This window comes from Meriones unguiculatus, chromosome 9 (genome assembly GCF_030254825.1).
Source record: "Meriones unguiculatus strain TT.TT164.6M chromosome 9, Bangor_MerUng_6.1, whole genome shotgun sequence".
Lineage (NCBI taxonomy): Eukaryota > Metazoa > Chordata > Mammalia > Rodentia > Muridae > Meriones > Meriones unguiculatus.
Window position 1 is genome coordinate 61,453,507 of NC_083357.1, and position 20,433 is coordinate 61,473,939.

A 20,433-nucleotide genomic window follows, 5' to 3' on the forward strand; every position below is an offset into this window, starting at 1 on the left:
AAAGGATGAATGGATGGGTGGGTGAGCAGACAGATGAATAGACAGAGAGATTAAAGAGACAGGTTTTCAAACACTGTTTTATATTTGAAATATAGTAATTAAGAATATACCCCAGAAAGATTTTGTGCTTATTAGAGCCCAATATGCTCTAAACTATACACAGAGGAAAACCCTGATTTTTCTTCTCTTTCCTGACAAAACAGGTCAAAGAATCATTCATGAGTCTTGAGGAGTTGGGATGGGCTAGGTCATATGATTGGCCACAACTATCTTCATATCTATCACCTCTAAATTTCAAGATCCACAATCTGCTGGAAGTTCAAATACTTAATTCCTAAATGAAGGAATCCCACATAGATGGCACCTTCCCCTTCCCCTAGGGCCTGATTCATTCAGGTGAGAGTGGGAAGGTGTCGGTTCAGGATAGACTCATTTGGGAGAATTGTCCACAGTGTAAGATAATCCACAAGCAATGCTATTTATGAATATCTCTAATTATTTGCTTACAAATAATCCTACCACAAGAGTCCTTCCTCTTTAAGGAAGGAGGTTTAAACATTAAGACAAGATTAGGAAAGTATTGAAAAGCCACCCTCAAAAGGATGGTACTTCCATTTTCTTGAATGTCCTCACTTAACCAAGACATGAAGTAGCTGGCAGGTTCCATTAGCAGAACTCAGCCCTGCTAAGGTCATTAAACCCAGCATGAAGTTTGGGTTTCACTCCTGATGGTCTGACCCTCCTACTTGGACCTTCTTGCCTCCAACCTCCACCATCAGCCCAGAAGTGAGAAAAATTCTTCTTCAGGTTGCTGGTGGGCCTGGGACTGACAGCTCGGCCAACTTTGCAGAAAACCACAGTTTGGAGTGAAAATCACTTTTGGTTTCTGGCTCCTCAGCACTCCTACACATCTAATTAGCTCAACAATTGGTCCCTGTGATAAAATCAGCTAATTTTATGTTCAAATGGCTGCTTTGTGGTAAGCAGCGCAGTCACTCCAACACCACATATAAAGAAGTTGCTGAAGAAGCCGGATCCTGCAGGTCACTGGGGGACAAACTAGCAGAGACTATCAAATTAGTAACCTCAGTCAACATTATAGTTAGTACATGAGGGTCCCTGCAGACCCAGAGAAGATCAATGGCCAGGGCGAAAGGCCTGTAATGGCGACCTCTGAAGGGGAAAAGAAGATGCGTGGAATGTAGGGAAGGAATACGTGCTCTTAAAATAAGCCTGGATGTTTGGGCCAAGATTATGGAGGGCAAGAGTCTAGCTGGTATTGTGAAGGAATTATGCCCTTAAGAGTAAATGTCTTTATTGTTTCAGAAATTATCCAAGGTCAGCCTTGGCATAGAGCACAGGCAAGGCCATCAGGACTGCTCTCTGGCCAGCTGAGGAGACAAAAGCAGGATCTAGGACCAACCTTGATGGTGTGGGGCCCTTTGGAAGCCAGAGTAGTTTTAAGGTAAATATAAAAGATGGATTCTTTAAGTAAAATCCAAGTGTGTCACCTTTCATAGACAAATCATTGACTTCTTTGGAGGTGGGTTATAGAGATTATCAGTTAAATGAAGAGAAAGGGCAAAAAAATTACATAAACTCCCAAAGTAAAAACAAAGATTCAGAATTACACCAACACATGCAATTTTAAACAAAGATACAGAGAGATACAACTGTGTCTAAGTGTATCAATTCTATCTATAGATAGACTATAGATAGATGATAAATAGATGATAGATATAGAGATAGATTATATATAGATACACAGATGATGTATAAATAGATTAATTGATAGATTTATTAGTAATAGACATGATCGATGATAAATGATAGATAAATAAATGATAGCTAAATGGCAGATAGATGATACAGATACATAGGTAATTGGCAGATGAATTATCAAAGATCTGTAAAAGATGCAGTTTGTGCATAAAGCCTAGAAGAGTGACTGGCATTCAGTAAATACCCTTTTCTGTGGCTGCAATCCTATCATGACTGTCTCTGCCATTATAAAGCTGTTTATGTATTGCACATCACTCTGATCATAACTCCTGTGTCTGAAGCTGTCTCCCACATGACTACATGATCAGAGCACAAGGTCCTTCCGGGAAGTCACCTCAAGCTCTTCTTCCTCAGCTCCATCACAACTTCAGAGCACCCCTTGGTGGGATCAGCTTTGAGCCTTTGGAGCTAGCTGTCTTTCCTGGCTAGGGAGCAGAGCTGGTGGGAGAAGGACACTTTGTGGATGACGGCTTTGGATGCTGCTTACGCACTGTGATGGTTAGCTTTAATCGTCAACTTGGTACAACACAGAATGACCTTGGAAGAGAGTCTCAGTGATGGATTGTCTACATTGGGTTGGCCTGTGGGCAGGCCTGTACAGGGGTTCGTCTTCACTAAGTTCATTGATATGGGATGGCCTAGTCCACTATGGGTGGCACCATTCCCTGGGAAGGGGGGTCCTGACCTGTAGAAGAGAGGATGAAGCTAGCTGAGCACAAGCATGGAGGCAGCATGTATGCGTTTATTTTCTCTGTCTCTCTACTGTTTGTTACAGTATGGCTAGCTGACTCAAGTTCCTGCCTTGATTTCTCAGAGATGACAGGCTGTAACTTGGAACTATGAGGCAAATAAACTTGTTTCTCCCTGAAGTTCCTTTTGGTCGGGATATGTTATCATAGCAACAGAAACGAAACTAGCGTGTCCACAATCCCAGGTGCTTCTTCTGCTTCACTTCAGGCCCCGTGGCTCACAGATGTTGCTGTTGTGGCCTATCCTGCAGGGACTCTTCTTGGCTTTTGCAGCTCCATGGGCTGATAATGCCTCTCTCATCCTCACGCCATATATTTCTTGCCTCCTACCCTGAGATGAAGTCTCCACAGCCGGAAGTGCAAGGTAACACCATGCGTGATGGCTCTCAGGGAAATCAGCTTCTTTCCAGGAATAACAGGTGATTCCATGAGGCGCAAGCAACCTGCAGGCAGTGGCCAGCATGGGCCTTCCTCCTTCCCTCTTCTATTCCTCCTATCCTCTGATCATGTTTCCTAGTGCCAACTATCCCAGAAAGTCCACACAAAAAAAGCCCCCCTTACCCTGGGCTCTGCCACTTGTGGGACTCAGGCTAAGACAGACATCACAGGGGCCACCTAGGTACAGGTATGTAATTAGCCTCATTGTCCCCTTCCCCCACAGGTACATCCTGAGACACGTTGGTTCCTGGCTCAATATCAAGACCTCTTGATGGTACAGTCTCCAGAAAAAAAAAAATAATAACAATAAGAGAAATGTCACAAACTTCAGCCCAGACTCACAGGGACTGTGCCCCAATCTGCCTACTGTGTCAGCCAAGCTGATACCACCGCCTCAGATGCCTGATGAGATCCCTCTCGGACATATCTCCTAGCGCAGTGGAACTGAGCAGAGGGAGAAGCCGCATCCCAGCCTGCTCCTCATTGCCCCCTCTACCACTGTGGGGCTATCCCACACTATTTACGGCGCCGCAGTGTCTACTATCCTTAAATCAGAAACTATCTTAATTAAAATTTGAGTACCGTCACAAAACTCAAAAAAATTAAAGCAACTCAAGTTGTCTTTGAGAGAACCAAATCTCTACTGGAGGGGATTTTTCTAAAAGATTAGAGAGCTGGTAGTGAGAACAATGATTTCATGATGTAATGTATATGTTTCTGATAAGTGCTTTTATTATGATTAAGTTTACGGTTGCCGGCAATGGAAAATGTATATCATGAGTTGATCTATGTCTTCCAGAAAGTATCTGTTGGAGCCGTAAGCTCTTGGAACACAACCTTATTTGGAGCTGGGTCCTTATAGAAGTCATCCAGTTACATACATGAGGTCACCAGGGCTAGCCTGAATCGAGCATGACCAGTGTTCTTATAAATGCAGGAGTGAAGATGAAACACGTGGAAAGGGAAGAAGACATGGCATTTACAGGGAAAGCGTCTGGACCTGTCCTTCCCTCAGGCCCCAGGAGAAGGCCTCCCTGACACTGCCCTGATTCCAGACCGAAGCTGCAGAACAGAGACACACAACATCTGTGGATTCAACAGGTTCTCACTGAGGGACAGCACCACATAGTCACCAGGATGGGTTGATGTTAAAGACAAATACACGTGGACCACTCTTAGACTCTCACTACGCACATTTCTTTGGTGCAATGGCCCTGCTCAGAGGCTGGCAGAGATGGCTAAGACATATGCCTGGGTGTATGGTCACAGGTAGACAGAGCCAAATTTCCCTCTAACACTGAGCTGACCCAGGCCTCACTGGCCTGGGGAGGCCAAAGTGAAGGAGTCTTACCTTCTGGTATTCCTCTTTGGATCTCAGGGCTGCTTCCATCTGTGCAGCGGAGGTAGGGTAGACCGCCGATCGGTACTGGGTGCCGTAGTCATTGCCTTGGCGCATGCCTGAGGGTGAGAACCAGGAGAATTAGGGGGCTGCTGGGACAATAGTGCTGGCTGCAGTGGATGTGGTTGCTGTGGCTGCTTTCACCAAGTGCTTGTTTCAATTTTATCTTGACATCAGTTTCTTGAAACGAGCATGAACTCTATTTGTTTTAATTATAATGAAGAAAGCTGCGGAGGTGGCTTAGTGGTTACGTGAGTGTCTTGCTTTCACGGAGGACCTCGATTCAGTTCCCAGCACCCATGCAGGGTGGCTCACAGTCTGTGGGTTCCTGTAGTCAATGTGCACACACCACTTCCCCAAGTGCACGTAATTAAAAAATTAAGTCTTTAATTGTGACAGATACCTCAAACTTGGGTAAATTTATCCACTAGATACTCCATGAACAACCATTTTATATGAAAGCACCTAATGGATAATTTACTTATTTATCGCTATGACATGTACCGTGCTGGGGAGCACCCTCGGTGAGCCAGTTCTCCATCACTGTAGCTGGAAGGTGGAAAGCATGGTTTGGGGTCCCAATTTCAGAGTTTTCAGTCCATGGGTGTAACCCTTCAGAGCTGCGTGTGAAAACACATTCCTTTCCCCTTTGATTGTTTATCTCAGGTACTTTATCATAACAAAAGAAATTAACCTAACACCCCCCCCACACACACACACACATGGACTCAGATTTTAATTGAGTAAAACAATTCAGACTAAGACGACAGAGCTGCATCAGATTTGACAAGAACCTTGAATCGGTAAGTGGCTTATGTCCAGTTTTACCCATCCATCCTTGCTCTCCTGGACTTCCCTGTGTCTTTCTTCCTTAACTACCCCCACAACAACAGGGCTCTTACGGAAGTCCCTCACTACATCCTAACCACTCTGCCACCGTTTGCTCTTCCCTAGTCCTCCTCATGCTGAGCCCAGCTGCCCCTTTCCTGCCCTGAGCCCTCCAGAAGGCCAGCTCCCTCATTCCCACTGAGAGTCTGCACAGCCAAATCTTTGGTCTTCACCCCTTCCAGGCTTCAGTCATGTAGTGCCACATTCCCACCAGCATGCTCGTGACAAGGCCCCCAGACCTCTTCTCAACCCCACTGTTTCTCTCTCGCTGATCTCACTTTTCTCTTGATCTTTGTTTTGGCATGAGCGCCGCTCCTTCTGACCCTGGGGTAACCGACCTCTTACCAGCACCTCTCAACCTTCCCTTTGTTTCCTGCAGCCCGTTACCAATGTCTTCCACCCTAAGGAGATCAATACATCAGGGGGTGTGGTGTTAAACCCAGAGTAAATGGATCCGCTGCAGGGTGCTGTTCCGGGGCCAGATCACAAAAGCTTCTCATTGAGGACTGTTGCCGCAATGTGAGTATAAAACATCCCTCACGGACAAGCATGTTAAACGCTTGGTTCTTAACTCCTGGCACTGTTGTGGAAGGTTCTGGAAATGGTAGGGGGGCTAGCTGCAGGAAGCAGGTAACTGGGGGGAGCGGTGTTTATTACTTGAGCCCTTTGTGCCTTGTTCCATGTCATGGGTAAACATCCTCTGTCTTATGCCCTGTCTGTACCATGGGGCTCAAAGTCAAGGGAGCCAAGCAATCATGGCCTGAAGCCTCTGTAGCCACAGGCCAGAAAAAAAGAAAGCCTTTCCTCCTTTGTTTCAGTCAAATCTTTGGTCACAGAAATGAGAAAGTCACTGACACAGTATGCAGACTGAGCGAGTGAGCTGGCAGAGCCTTGTCCTGTGGGTTATCTAACCACGTGGCCATGGTGGGTCATCCCACCATCTCTAGGCTCCTCCACATCTCACTCCTCCTTCTCTGCCCGGAACAAAGGCAGGGTCACCACTTTCATACTCTTCATTATTGGAGCAAAACAGGATGGAAAAAATGGGAGTGGTCTTTAACTCGCTCTATTAAACATACTCATGTTCATAGATTTATGACAGACTGAGAGTTTCAACTTGTTGAGTCTCTCTTTAAGTTGTACAAGGGCCAACACGCTGACCAGCTCTTGTCCATGTGCTATTCCTTAAGAATGCTTTCCAAAGACAAGCTAAAGCCTCCTTCAGACAGTCCATTGGGGGTGAGATTAGAAATGTGCTCGGCTCCTGGGCGTTAAGTCACAGCACCCCAGGAGAGAACATCAAAATGTGCATCTTGGTTCGGCATCAGGCTTCCGTGAGCGCTTGTCTGTCAGGAGCTAATAAGCTGTCAGCTAGGGACAGTGCTAACTAGGTCACTGGGGTGGGAGCTGGGGGAAAATCACAGCTAACTTGGGCTCTTCTCAAGATGGAGGGAAAGTGAAGAAATTGATTAATATCCTTAAAGTAAGTGTTTTTATGACACTATCTGACGACCAAACTGCTAAAACACAGTGGGTGTTCTCTACACTCAGGCACTTCAGCCTCTGCGCTGCTCATACCCTAAGCTAGATGAGCCTTGGTCCTTGGGCTGCCCTATGCCTTCGTGGACACGTGGTAGCATCCTCAGGCCCTATGCTTTGGTGTCCACCTAGTTGTGACACACAAGAATACCACCACACCTTGCTACATGTCCCCTAGGTAGCAAAACTGTCTCTGACTGAGACCCATTCCTTTATATTAAGGGACCATGACCTCTGATGTTATCATGTTCAAGGCAGATGGGTAGGGAGAAGTGAGATCCTTGGGAGGGCAGAGGCCAGGAGCTTCAGAAGAATTGCGGCAGTCTTCCCCGTCCATATTTGTGTTCGTATTCACTAAGTTCTATGGCCACCGCTGTGGTTTTGTTTTAGTTTCTAAGTTTAATTTCAATTTTTATTATTATGTTTGCATTTTCAATACACACACTTGCATGCTGACTTCTTCTGAATTCGTGAGAATGCAAGCTTTTTTAAAAATTGTTTTGTTGAATAGCATTTTAAATTGAAACTATTTTTTTTTCATGTGCTATGTTCTGATCTTGCTTTCCTCCCTCCCACCTTTCTTCCCAGATCATCCCCATCTCCCCACATATCCAACTCTATGCATTCTATCTCTCTCCCTTTTGAAAACTAACAGGCAACTTTAAAAAAAAAAAAAGATAATAAAAACAAAGAAAAGGTACAAGAAGCACACACAAATGCAGAGGTGCTCACACATAAAAAACGAGACCCATAAAAGCCATAAAATCAGAAACCATGATATACAAGCAGAAGGCAAGTAAGATTTTCTTTTTAAATGCTCAAACAAAGCAAAAGAAGAACAAAACAAAAATCTACCAAAACATCATTGGGCTTGTTTTCTGTCAGGATCTGCTGCTGGGCGTGGGGCCTGCCCTCAAGTGTGGTTTGTAGACCCAGTGAGACTCCATTGTGGGAAAATAATGTTTTCTCTGCTGTCAGTTAGAGCTAAGTTTCCGGTTATGAATGGACTCTCCCGTCCACTTTCTCCTCTTAGTGTTGAAACCCCATCCGGCTTGAGTCTGTGCAGGCCCTGTGCACGCTGCCACAGTCTGTGTATTCATATATCTGACAGTCCACTGTGTCTGAAGACACTGCTTCCTTGGCATCATCCATCTCTCTGGCCCCTATGATCCTCCCACCTTCTTTTCCAAGTAGCTCCCTGAGCCCTGAGGGCAGGGGTTTGATGAAGATACCCATGGACTGTTCCAGAGCAGCTTTTTGGTTTGGTTTGGTTTTGGTTTTTGGTTTTTGGTTTTTTGAGACAGCGTTTCTCTGGGTAGCGTTGGCTGTCCTAGACTCACTTTGTTGTCCAGGCTGACCTAGAACTCACAAAGATCTGCCTGCCTCTGCCTCCTCAAGTGCTGTGATTATAGGCGTGTGCCACTATGCCCAGCCCGAGGCAGCATTTTGACATTTAAAATCTAAAGCAGCAGACTTGGGAACAGTAAAATTTAAAATTAGTATGTATAGAGTCTAGATATAAGGCTCTCAGCTATATAAAGAAAATCGCAAAAGGTCTTTTTTGCTTTCTATTTAAAAATCTGGGCAGGAGAAAAGAGAAGGGTTAAAGTAGCATCCTGCCTTTGCTGGTGACCAGTGTGGCTGTCACACTGCCTAGGAATCTCTATACATCTGTCCTGTCTCACGGTGCCCATGGGAACAGCATCCATGTTACCAGGGATGAAAACAAAGATGATGGAGCAAGGTAGAATTGTACTTCTTTCTCAGTTAAATAAGTGAAACTTTACTGGAGTCTGGAGTCAGTGGCTCCACGGTCACCAGGGACTTATGTCTCTTTTCACTCAGTTATTTTTAGCACATAGCTTCACTCTTAAGGGAAAAAAACATCTCTGGTCCTGTAACTGCCATGGCTAAAGCACAGACTAAAAGAGAGGGAAGGAGGAAAAGTGAATGGACAAAACCTCTCACTTCCTACATCTTTGCTTATTATTTTCATTTATTATTATTATTACTATTATTATTATTATTACTATTACATGTGTATGTATGATGTATGGGGTGGGCAGGTGCATGCACTGTGCATATGTGGGGGACAGAGGACAACTTTAGGGAGTCAGTTCTCTCCTTATACCCTTATGTGGGTTCTGGGGACCAAACTCAGATCTCCAGGCTTTCCTTGCAAGTACCTTCACCCACTGAGCCTCCAGCCTGTCCTGACTTCCTCCATCTTTAAGCAGCCTTCCTAGAAGACTCACTCTGCAACATTAGTTACGTTTTATTGATCAGAACCTGGGCACATGGCCATACCTCCCAAACTCCCCTATGCTTGGGGCCTAGATCTCTCTGGAGACCATATCCTCACTCAATTTCTCCTTCCCTCTCTACTTCTCACTCTTCCTTACAGGTTCTCCCCTCTATGGCTCTGTCCTCCTCCAATCACAGGCCTGGATCCCTGAGCCTCAGGAGCTGCTGCATCAGGGAAACTAACTGACTCTGTGCTGGTTACCAATTCTGATCTCATTCAAACTGGTTTGCAGGCTGCCTTTGCAGTCTGCTGTTTCTCGCATTCTGTCATGCTCAGAGAAAGTCCTAAACACCGCTTGGTCCCACTTAGGATGATGCACCTATGTTCGTGCTTGACTCCATCATGGGAAGGGGCTTAGAAGCTACAGCTTGTTCTACAAAATCCTGAACACCCCCAGTTACTTCTTCAAAAATCTATTTCAATGAAAAGAAAATCTGGACAGGCGTGGTGATGCACGCCTATAATCCCAGCACTCAGGGAGACAGAGGCAGGATGACCACTGTGAGTGGGAGGCCAGCCTGGTCTACAAAGTCTAGGATAGCCAAGGATACAAGGAGAAACCCTGTCTCAAAAAAAAAAAAAAAGAAAGAAAAGGAAAGAAAAGAGAAGGAAGGAAAAAAGGAAAGAAGGAAAGAAGGAAGGAAAGTAAACTACTGATGAATGGCTCAGAACTGCAGTCATTTCACACATACACACACACAGGAAGCTTGTCTTCTACTCCTGGCTTATGAGCGGACCCCCTAGTTTGACTGCACAGAGATGGCACTGAAAACCCACACACTCGGTGTCACAGAAGACCACAGGTCACACAGCTCATTGCAGCATTGCCTCCCTTCTGGGACTAGAGAGGGCACCGCTCTGCTCCAGCACCCTCCACCAGGTCGTGAGCCTCCCTCGCTCACAGTGACACATGGTTTCTTCCTACAACCCAAGAGCTCCTCTTGGCACACCTGGCCTTTCTCTCAGGTGTCTGAGATGAACCCCATGAATATTGAACAGTCTCACTTTACCTGACTGGAAAATTAATTCTGTCAATTCTAGCTGACAGCTCGTTTTAAATCTAAAATGAGAAAGCGAATGGATAGCCGTTGGTTCATCAAAAGGAAGGTAGAGAGGGCATCAAAATAGCTACCAAAACCTGGGGAGATGGCTGAGCCAGTAAAGCATGAGGACCTGGGTTCCATCTCTAGTACCCACTGAAAGCCTGGGCACATATGTAATGCCAGCACAGAGCATCAGTGAGCTTTTCAGGATGTTTACAGAAACAACACCAAGCATAACCAGACGGCATAAAATGGAGAAAGTGAGCTGCACATTAGTAATCATGCATCTCCCACTCTGTTGTTGACTATCAATGGGATCTGCTTTGAGCTCTCCTATGACTTTGGTTTCTCTGCCATGATGGATTGCACCTTGGACTATGACAAAAATAGGCTCTTTCTCCCTTAAGTTGTTTGTGTCAGATTATTTTAACACAGCAACAGGAAATGAAACTAAGACAATGGTTAATACAGAAAAGTATATAACGCATGTACATACACGTACCAAAGTACATAAAACATAGTACATGGTTTATTCAAGCGTACACAGTAATATGACAGTGTCATGACGTGAATGCGCAGACAAAGACCACCAACCTAAAGGAATGAAGTGCCACTGTCCTCCCTGTTTCCCATCTATGACAGTGTCTTCCAGTTTAGTTTGACCTACTTTTGAAATTTATACAAATAAAACTACATGGTGGTTTCACCCTCATGTTTCTTTCGGAACATCTCTTGAAAGAGCACCCCCACACACACACTATGGGTGCATTCATCCTGTGATGAGAGTTTGCAGCCCAGGACTGCCAAAAACACTCTCAGCACGCACTCCGCCACATGTACACACGACGTCCTTACGGGTGCATACCAGGAAATGGAGCTGTTGGCCAGTGGGGTTTGCCCATCTTCAATGGAACTGCATACATGCATACATACATACATAGGCCCGGAGCAGTGGCCTGATTTACAAAGCCTCTTTGCTCTACAAAGTCCGAGTTGCTCTATCCAGAGTCCTGAAGCTCTGAGGACCTGCCAGTTCACAGGCTGTGCTCCAGTCTGATACTTTCTGTCAGTCAGCATGGCTCATGATGGAATCTCACATGATCTTAATTTGTATTTTCCTAATTGATAATGATGTTGTTTTGCATTTTATGCTTCTCCACTGCTATTTAAATACTTTGGCCGCGTTCCTTTGCAGTAATCTGTGTTTCTAAAAGCTCTACGTTTGCTTAATTTTTATTTATATTTAAATTATGTACAGGAGTGTTGGTCTCCGTGTACACCTGCTGCCTTCCGCAGCCAGAAGGTGTAGGTCCTGTGCGACTAGAGTTACAGATGGCTGCGGGCCACGCTGGTGTGCTGGGAACTGAACCTGGGTCCCTTGTAAGAGCAGAAGTGCTCTTAACTGCTGGGCCATTGTTCCAGTCCCTACGGTGCTTTATGATAAGCCAATTTTTTTTTTATTTGCAGAGAATATTTATTATTCAAATTGTTCTGTTTTCTCCATCCTTAGATGACAATGGTTACAATCTAAAAAGAAGACAATATTTTACTGATCTAATGTTTCAACTAATCTTATTTGAGTATCACTGAGAGCAAAGTGGGAAATGTCTGTGGTGCGCAAATCTGGATAAGCCAAAATTTTGACGTGGGTGAATTTGTCAAACTTATTTTGCCTTTTTGGTTATCGCTTTTGGCGTCTTTCATAGGAAATACTTCCAGACCCCACATCACAATGAAGTCATTCACCTGAAGTCCTGCATATTATACCATTGGTTTTTAGGTCCTAAATGTACAAGGAACGTGTGTGTACGTGTGTGTGTGTGTGTGTGTGTGTGTGTGTGTGTGTGTGTGTATGGCAGTATGGCATAAGGCAGAAACTCCTTAAAAAAAAATCCACTGATTTTTTTCCCCTTAAGAATCAAAAAATAAAAATAATAATAATAAAATAAAAAACAAAACAAAGTCTCTTTATTAATTAAACAATTCTCCACAGTATTCTGAAGTGCTGACGGTGTCTGTGCTCACCTCTGGGCTCAGGGACTCTGCACTGTCTGTTTATCTGTCCCCAGATCCAACCCACAGCAGCCTAGCAGGTGCTGTTTTACAGTGCACTCAAGACACGCAGAAGAAAAAGTTCCTGTGCTCTTGTTACATAAGAAAACATTTGCTTTTATAAATACTGGAAATCTTTTTTTTTTTTTTAATCTGAAGAAGGAGGGGTTGGAGGAGGAGAGAGTAAGAATAGCCGCATAGCAGCAGGACTGCGGCGTTCATTGGGGTTTGTACTAAATTTACAAAAATAGCCTAAGGAGAATGACATGTTCACAGGCCCGTTACTGGGTCTTCCAGCTGCCCCATGGCTAAGTGAACACTATCAGACATTTAGTAATGACACTTATCTTCAAGGAACCTCTTTCTGAAATTCTTATGGCTGAACCTAACAGTTTACTTTTTGCTTATGCAAAGTTCATTTAGTAAAGAGGGCTGCTAACTCCTCCTGCTTCTTGAGTGCCTAAGGCGGGGTCTATGCTGGTGGGAGCTGTCGCACCTTTGGTAGATTGCTTCTGTGGGCGCTCACATTCAGAGCTCAAAGGCTGGGTAGGAGTCTTAGGGGTTAAGACTGGAAGCAGCTGATGTCATTTTTGCCACATTCCATTGGTCAGAACTCAGTCACGTGACCACTCAGAGACAAGGACATCCCAGAGAGCTGGGGAGAAGAGAGCAGCAGTCAGTCATGCACGTTGCCTCTCTCCTTGACTTAGGTCTGAAGGAAGATCCCCTCAACCCTCCCCAGCATGAGGCTGTAATGGAGCTGGGACCGACAGCTCACATCTCTTAATAGTGGCCACCTTGGGCTACCTGACAATGAGTTCCAGGCTGCCCTGGGCTACAGAGTGAGAAAGAAATAGCAACAACAAACTACAGTAGTTGTTCCAGCATGCTGCAGTTTCTGAATAGTTCACTATTAAATAGTGTGCGTGCACACAGTAGGTTTTTGTGAAGACTCTTTTCCATGCTTTTCTCACTTAGGAACACCAAACTGTGCTGAATACCTTATTGCCTCGACTCTGGTAGCCATGTTTTTCTTTTAATCTGTTCCGTTTTCTCAGTAAACACTGAGATGTTAAACCATGTGCCCTGCAGTCTACTTGGTCAAGGCCATTGTCTTCAGGTTGTCACTGATTTCAGTTTGCCCACGGTCCACTGAGGATTTCTGTGTAATATTCCTAGGTCAGACTATCCTGTGATTTTGTTTTCTCTTGTGCTCAGCTTGGGGATCAGGACTACAGAGAGGAATGGAACAAACCTCCATTCTCTCCCTCAAGACAGCAACCATTTCTCTCTTAAATGTTGGTAAAACTCACCGAAGTATCTGGTCCTCTGAAGTATGGACTCAGTTTCTCTAAGGATCCCAGGTTCATTTCTCTTTGTTGGGCTCTATTTTTAAAAGGTTTGTTTTCAATGTAACTTGCTTCTCAAGTTCATTGTTCCAGATATCCTCTAAGTCTGGCAATGTCTCTAGTGTCTCCAGTGACATTCCTATTTTTTTTTGTTTTTATTATTATTCATACTGGGAATCTCTGCCTTGGTTTTATTGTTGTTGACAAACCATTCTAACATTTTACCAGATGCATATTCATTTGGAAAGTCTTGGCTTTCATGGTCATCTCTGCTGCTGGTTTGAACTCTACATAATTGGTTTATGTTCTTAATTATCTCTTCCTACTGTCTGAGATTATTTTGTGGTTGGTTTTCTTGTTTCTTGAAATGGATGCTCTTCTTTCTTCTCACAAGATGAATCATCACTTAATTAAAATATTTTCTATAATATTTTCATGATTTATCGTTTTTTAAATTTTTATTTATTTATTTATTTTTGCCAGTGATCTTTCTTGTCAGCACAACAAGAAGCAATGTTAAAGGGATTTATTCTGGCTCATGTTTTGAGGGGACACAGTCCCTCAAAGTGAGGAAAGACATAGTGGCAGAACTTTCCACATCTGTTTGCTTACCCAACTGTAGATCCAGAAGCAGAGGCAGGACAAGAAAAAGATCACACTGTAAGCCTCACACTTGCCCCGAGGTGAGCCACTTCCTCCTGCTAGCTCTCACGCCCAGAAGGCTCCACAACCCCACAAAACAGGGCCACCTGCTGGGTATCGAGTGTTCAAACATAGGAGCCCATGGGGCACATTTCACGTGCAAACTAAGGTGCTAAGATAGTTAGAAATTCAATTTTCTTTTTAACATGAGATCATTCTTCTAGATCACTTTCTGCTGCTGATTTCTAGAGAATGGTGCAATGGTAAGAGAATACTGATCTGCGTGATTTTAAACCCTTTGGACACGCTGATCTTTTTCCGGCCTCGTGTATGTTCTGTGTGTGACTGAGATGACAGGCCACTTCCAAGGACAGTGCAGTGCTTCCTATGTGTCCAACAACTTAAGAGCTCTGCGCTTCTCACACCTCCAATGTCTTCAGTGAGAACCCCAAACCCCACATTTTATGGTGTTGGAGTGTTCTCTCAGGACATGCATGTCTCCAGTCCCCTTCTGCCTGTCTTGCTTCCTGCTTCCTTTTATCTTAGTCTGGTCATTCCTCACATTTTGTCAACTGTTTGTTGTGATGTTTTCAGTGTGTTCTAAATATTTTATCCAACATCTTAAGCAGTTTTCGGTGTTTGAGCTGAACTGAATGGCCCAGCCCACCATTACTAGAATCTAGAAACTCCAGTTCCCATCAATGCTATCAGCTCTGATCTCCTCCTTACCTAATTTAGGACTCTCATATGAAGTGTAGTAGTTCTTCTGACTTCATATTTTATTGCTGAAGTGCAAAATTTTCAAATTCTAAATGATGATGTAAAATGTGTGTGATTCCTCTGAATGTTTCCAAAAGCCCAATTATCTTCCTCTTGCTAATCCTTAACAGCATGTATGAAATTGTAATGGACACTGCAGGGGTTCACCGCCACTGGCAAATGTGCAGCTGTTTCCAGTCACTGTGGGTCATGCCTCCTCCCCTCTGAAAGCATCACTTAACAATGTAGAGTCACGTGTCTTACCAGAGGAGGAGCACAAGGCTTGGAACTGAGCCCTGGGGAATGAATTCCATCTTTGCAACATAATAGAAATGTAGGAGCAGGTGCCAGGCAAATCCTCTTGCTTCACCAGGCCAGTCTGTCCATCTGCAGAATGGGTCTAGCTTTCACAGGTGCCTTTAAGAATCAAAAAGGGCTTCACATACATAAGATTCTAAGCACCGGGGCCAGCATGGAAATGCTACCCCCTAAGAGTCCCTCAGTCAGTTTGGAGGTGCCCGACCCTTACAGCACTGAAAGGCAGAGCAAACCTGTTCCACGTGAGCATTCCATGAAAGAGAGATTGGGAGTACAAATAGCAGGATACATGTGTGATGATGCTACACAGGGAGAACTCACTTGAGAGAACAATTAATAAAGAGAAAAAAAAACCCACCAGGTTCTTTGTTTCATCTTTCTCTGTTCCCTGAAATTCTTAAAAGAATGAAGCTCCTTGCAGAATTTGTAATGCTGGGTTTGAGCCACTTTTGCATTTTGTGTGTGTGTGCAGCTGTCCCCGCACTGCAAGCATGCACATCTGCTCATTAGCAATACAATATCATTCCCACTGTCTAATTATTTGCAGATGATAGATTTCTTATACAGGATCTAAAAAAAGTATAGTCCTTCAAAACTGGTGACTTGTTTAAAAAAAAAAAACACTAACTTAAAAGGGTCAGCAGAATAAAGTTCAGATATTAATTTGGCAAGTTCAGATAGACGTACACTAGCACTTAATTGCCCACTTGATGGGAAACAGGAGGAAAACGGGATTTTTCTCCCTGCAATTAATGTTTCCCAGTAGACAGCATGCGGGGTGTGCATGGGGGGAGACCCTGGCTGCTCGTCCGTGCACCTGGAAAGAGGCTATGGGGCAACCACACTGATATGGCCAGAGTAAGGGTTGATGGAATGAGTGTAAGGAAGGTGTATATGCAGACCAAAGGGAACTCAGTGTCCATGGAGGGCTGGAGAGATGACATGTTGGCTCGTGTCTGCAAGCCTCATGCTGGATGAGGAACTGAGATAGGTAGATGTCCAGACCTCTCTGGCCAGCCGGTCTAGCCAATTGGTGTGTACTAGGTTTAGTGAGAAACACCACCTCAAAAAACAAAGTAGAAAGCCATAGGCAGGACACCTATTATAAACTTCTGGCCTCTACAAGTTTACTTGCATACGCGCACACACACACACACACACACACACACACACACACACACACCAGTCTTAAGTGTGAGCTGAGGAAGCCTGCATGGATTTGTTTTTGTTGCTTGCCCTCCCTCTCACTGGCAGGTTCATTTACACTGTTACTGAGGGATGTCTTCACTGATATTAGAACCTACTTCTTCAGGATTTCAGTGTAGACTGAAGACCAGCAGCAATCCAGGAATTCTCTAGGCCTCCAGTGCCAGATCGCAACTGCAGTGCCATCCAGCTGCATGAACTCAACAGTTACCATTCTCAGCTTCCCCAAGGTAAGAAAGCCATTGTTAGACAACTTGGATCACATCCTATAAGCCAGTCTAATTACACACATACACACACACACACACACACACTCTCTATCAAGTTAGAAAGCCCTGATAGATACACAGACCAATCATTTAGTTTGGGTTTGGTGCTAAGAAGGTCATAAGGCTTGTTGGTGGAAAGTGACCCAGGTGGCGAGGGCAGAGAGCCCTACTTTAGTGTGGGCAGATCAAGGAAGACTTCTTGGAAGACAGCAGAAATGAAGAGGAAAAGGAGCCAGGCTTGTCAAGGGCTGGGGGCATTCTTCAAGACACAGAATGAAGAAAGGAAGGCCACTGTATCTGAGACACCCTATCAGAGAGAGGGAGTTAATGTAAGGTCATGGGTTAATCTAAGGTCACATTGGCCTCTGTAGAGTTTGTAAATGGCCCCAAAGAGAAGGACAACCAAAGAGGAGGTTGAAGCAGAAGAGGGGCTCGTTTTGTGAATTAATACTGTGGACAGCAGATCAGGAAAGGGCAATGGTGCAGGAATTAGCAGGCTTGGAGGCCACTGAGGATGGACCTCTTCCTCACAATCCACTTTAGACATCTCCTATCTCCCTGGTTACACTATAAAGGAGAAGCTTCACTAGAAAGGGAATAAAAGGCATGAAGAATCGAAGGTACTGCACTTTGGTGAGGCTGATTGAGTGACAGTTACTTCCTCTAAGTCAAAACAATGGACTCTGAGTCCTACCTCTGACCCAGCATGGGGACATGACATTCTGACCTGCTCCACAGATTAGAATGTCACATGCTACTGTCCTATTGACTCCTTCTTACGGGTTGATCCAACTGCACCTGTCAATCATCTGGCCAGGAGCACAGCCCTCAGGATTCACCATGAAGACATGCTAAGGAGATGGGAGGATTAAGTATGCCCTTAATGAAATAACATGTTGCATTTCCCAAAAGCCCCTCCCTTTATAGTTGCAGAGTATCATCCACACAACACTGCAAAGCCTGCCTTCTTTTCTGAGTTCTAACTCTTTCCTTTTACTATCTATCTATCTATCTATCTATCTATCTATCTATCTATCTATCTATCTATCTATCAGTCTGTCTTTCTGTCTGTCTGTCTGTCTGTCTGTCTAGTTTGACATTGGCCAAAAGCTTAAATATATGTTTCCTGACTGACTGGGCTTTGGCACTCACTCTCTGAAGCCCCTACTGCTGCTATGCGTGTGCTTACTGACATCTGCTTACATACTGGCTTTCTTAGACCCTATCTACAAGAGGCATGTCCAGAAGGTCATGCCTTTGTCTTCTTCATGCCTTCTCTTCTCTTCTTTATCTCTGCCTGGTAGCTACTCTCATCACTCAAGCTAGCTCCTAAAAGATTCTTAATAACTGTAGAGGTTTCTGGCCCCAGAGAGATGAGATGAAATAGCTTGTCATTGAGATATCAGACTTATAAGTTGGAATCTCAGCATTGGGTACTGTGCCTTGGCCCAGGGTCCATGGTCAGTACTCTATGCCCTAGGCGGGAATCTGAATACTGAGCTGTATCACCAGTGTGCGTATTAACTCGTTGGAAGGAGATAGACCAGGCATGAGAGGGTGGGACCTGACCCACATCTTTTCATTCCTGTCTCAGCAGCAAAATTCAGGAGCCTATGAGGGAGGTTCACCAGCTTGCTGCCACTGTTTGCACCAACAGCGTCATGGGATCAAAAAGCGAGCAATGCTGAACTCATTCTAATCACCCAAGGGACAAGAGAATCCCTGCAAATCTAAAATCAAACCTTTAGCAGATGAAGGGGGTGTGGCTATAAACACAAATCTCAAAATCTGGTGATAATGTTTTGTTTTGTGAAAGATCTAGCACTGCCTGCCAGGGCCTTGAGGTCTTCATGCTAATCTATTTAATTCTTATGCCAGATACCCCATGAGGCGAGGTCCTATCTTTAGCAGATAAGAAAAACAGAGAAGTTCAGAACTGAATTTCTCGACCAACATCTCAAGGCTCTAGAGGGTCTAAACTGGGGCCAGACAGCAAATCTCTTCAATCTCAGTCTCTTCCACATTCCCGGGGTAATCTCAGCAACTTGGGAAGCCAGGTGGTAATAAACGGGCACACTCCCCTCTGTCCTTTGAAATCTGAGGTTATATCTGCCCCATGGGTAAAGACAGAAAGCAAATGTAGGGTGTGTTGGCCTAAACTTGAGGGTTTGGGCTAAATACAGGTGTTGTGGTAACTGGAAGATGAGGTGAAAGGTTCTCTTCTTCCCTAGCTAAATGTAAACTGAGGTTTTCTGGTCAGTTACTCCACTTGAAGCTGAACCATGAGAGACAATCTCTTGGTACTGGCTCACTGTAAGTATAGAAAGACAGCTCTCTCTCTCTCTCTCTCTCTCTCTCTCTCTCTCTCTCTCTCTCTCTCTCTCTCTCCTGTCTCTCTCTCTCTCACACACACACACATGGAGGCCAGGGGTTGATGTCAGTTATTCTCCTTAATCACTCTCCAGTTCATTTTTCTGAGTCCGGGCTCCTCAATGCAGCCAGAGCTTAAGCTGGCCAGCTGATGAACTCCAGGAATCCTTCTGTCTCTACTTCCAGGCAGGTGATATCCTACCAAGTTTCTGACATGGGCTCTGGGCTCTTCCAATGCTTGTCCTTATGTATGTACAACAAGTATTTTGCTAAGTTGGCTCCTCAGCCCCAAAACAGTATTTAAAAAAAAAAAAAAGATTTATTTATTTATTATTTAGACAGTATTCTGCCTGCATGTGAGCCAGGAGGTCATAAAAGGGCACCAGATCTCATTATAGATGGTAATGAGCCACCATGTGGTGCTGGGAATTGAACTCAGGACCTTTGGAAGAACAGCCTCTGAGCCATCTCTCCAGCCCAAAACATCTTTTTTTTCTTTTTTTAAAAATTTTTAAAATGTTTTTATTTATTACAATTTATTCACCTTGTAGCCCCCTCCCTTGTCCCCACCCAATCTTACCCTCCTTCCTTCTTCTCCTGCCTTGCCCCTTCCCCAGTCCACTGATAGAGGAGGTCCTCCTCCTCTTTCATCTGACCTTAGCCTATCAGGTCTCATCAGGACTGGCTGCATTATCTTCCTCTGTGGCCTGGTAAGGCTGCCCCACCACCCTCAGGTGGAGATGATCAAAGGGCCAGCCACTGAGTTCATGTTAGAGACAGGCCCTGTTCCCCTTACTAGGGAATCCACCTGGAGACTGAGCTGCCATGGGCTATATCTGTGTAAGGGTTCTAAGTTATCTCAATGAATGGTCCTTGGTTGGACTATCAGTCTCAGAAAAGACCCATGTGCCCAGATTTTTTTATTCTGTTGCTCTCCTTGTGGCACTCCAGTCCCCTTCTTCTTTCATAAGATTCCCTGTACTCTGCCCAAAGTTTGGCTATGAGTCTCAGCATCTGCTTTAATACCCTGCTGGGTAGAGTCTTTCAGAGGCCTTCTGTGGCATGGTCCTGTCCCCTGTCCTGTTCCCTGCTTTCTTCATCTCCCAAGGTCTATCCTGTTTGTCTTTCTGAATTAGGAATAGTGCTACCTCAAGATCCAGCTATACCACTCCTAGGTATATATCCAAAATATGTTCAAGTATACAATAAGGACATTTGCTCAAACATGTTCATAGCAGCTTTATTTGTAATAGTCAGAATCTGATAACAACCCAGATGTCCCTCAACTGAGGAATGGATGCAGAAATTGTAGTACATTTACACAA

The 20,433-nt window shown here is 44.5% G+C and overlaps 1 protein-coding gene across 7 annotated transcripts in view; it reads right to left on the bottom strand.

Annotated features, from left to right (window-relative positions):
- Msra (methionine sulfoxide reductase A) overlaps positions 1 to 20,433 on the bottom strand; it is a 313,853-nt gene that overhangs the window by 82,498 nt on the left and 210,922 nt on the right. For all 7 annotated transcript variants that reach the window (XM_060391311.1, XM_060391310.1, XM_060391312.1 and 4 more), the window contains one exon: positions 4,321 to 4,427. In XM_060391311.1, the coding sequence (XP_060247294.1) occupies positions 4,321 to 4,427 (107 nt within the window). The remainder of the gene's footprint in view (positions 1 to 4,320; positions 4,428 to 20,433) is intronic.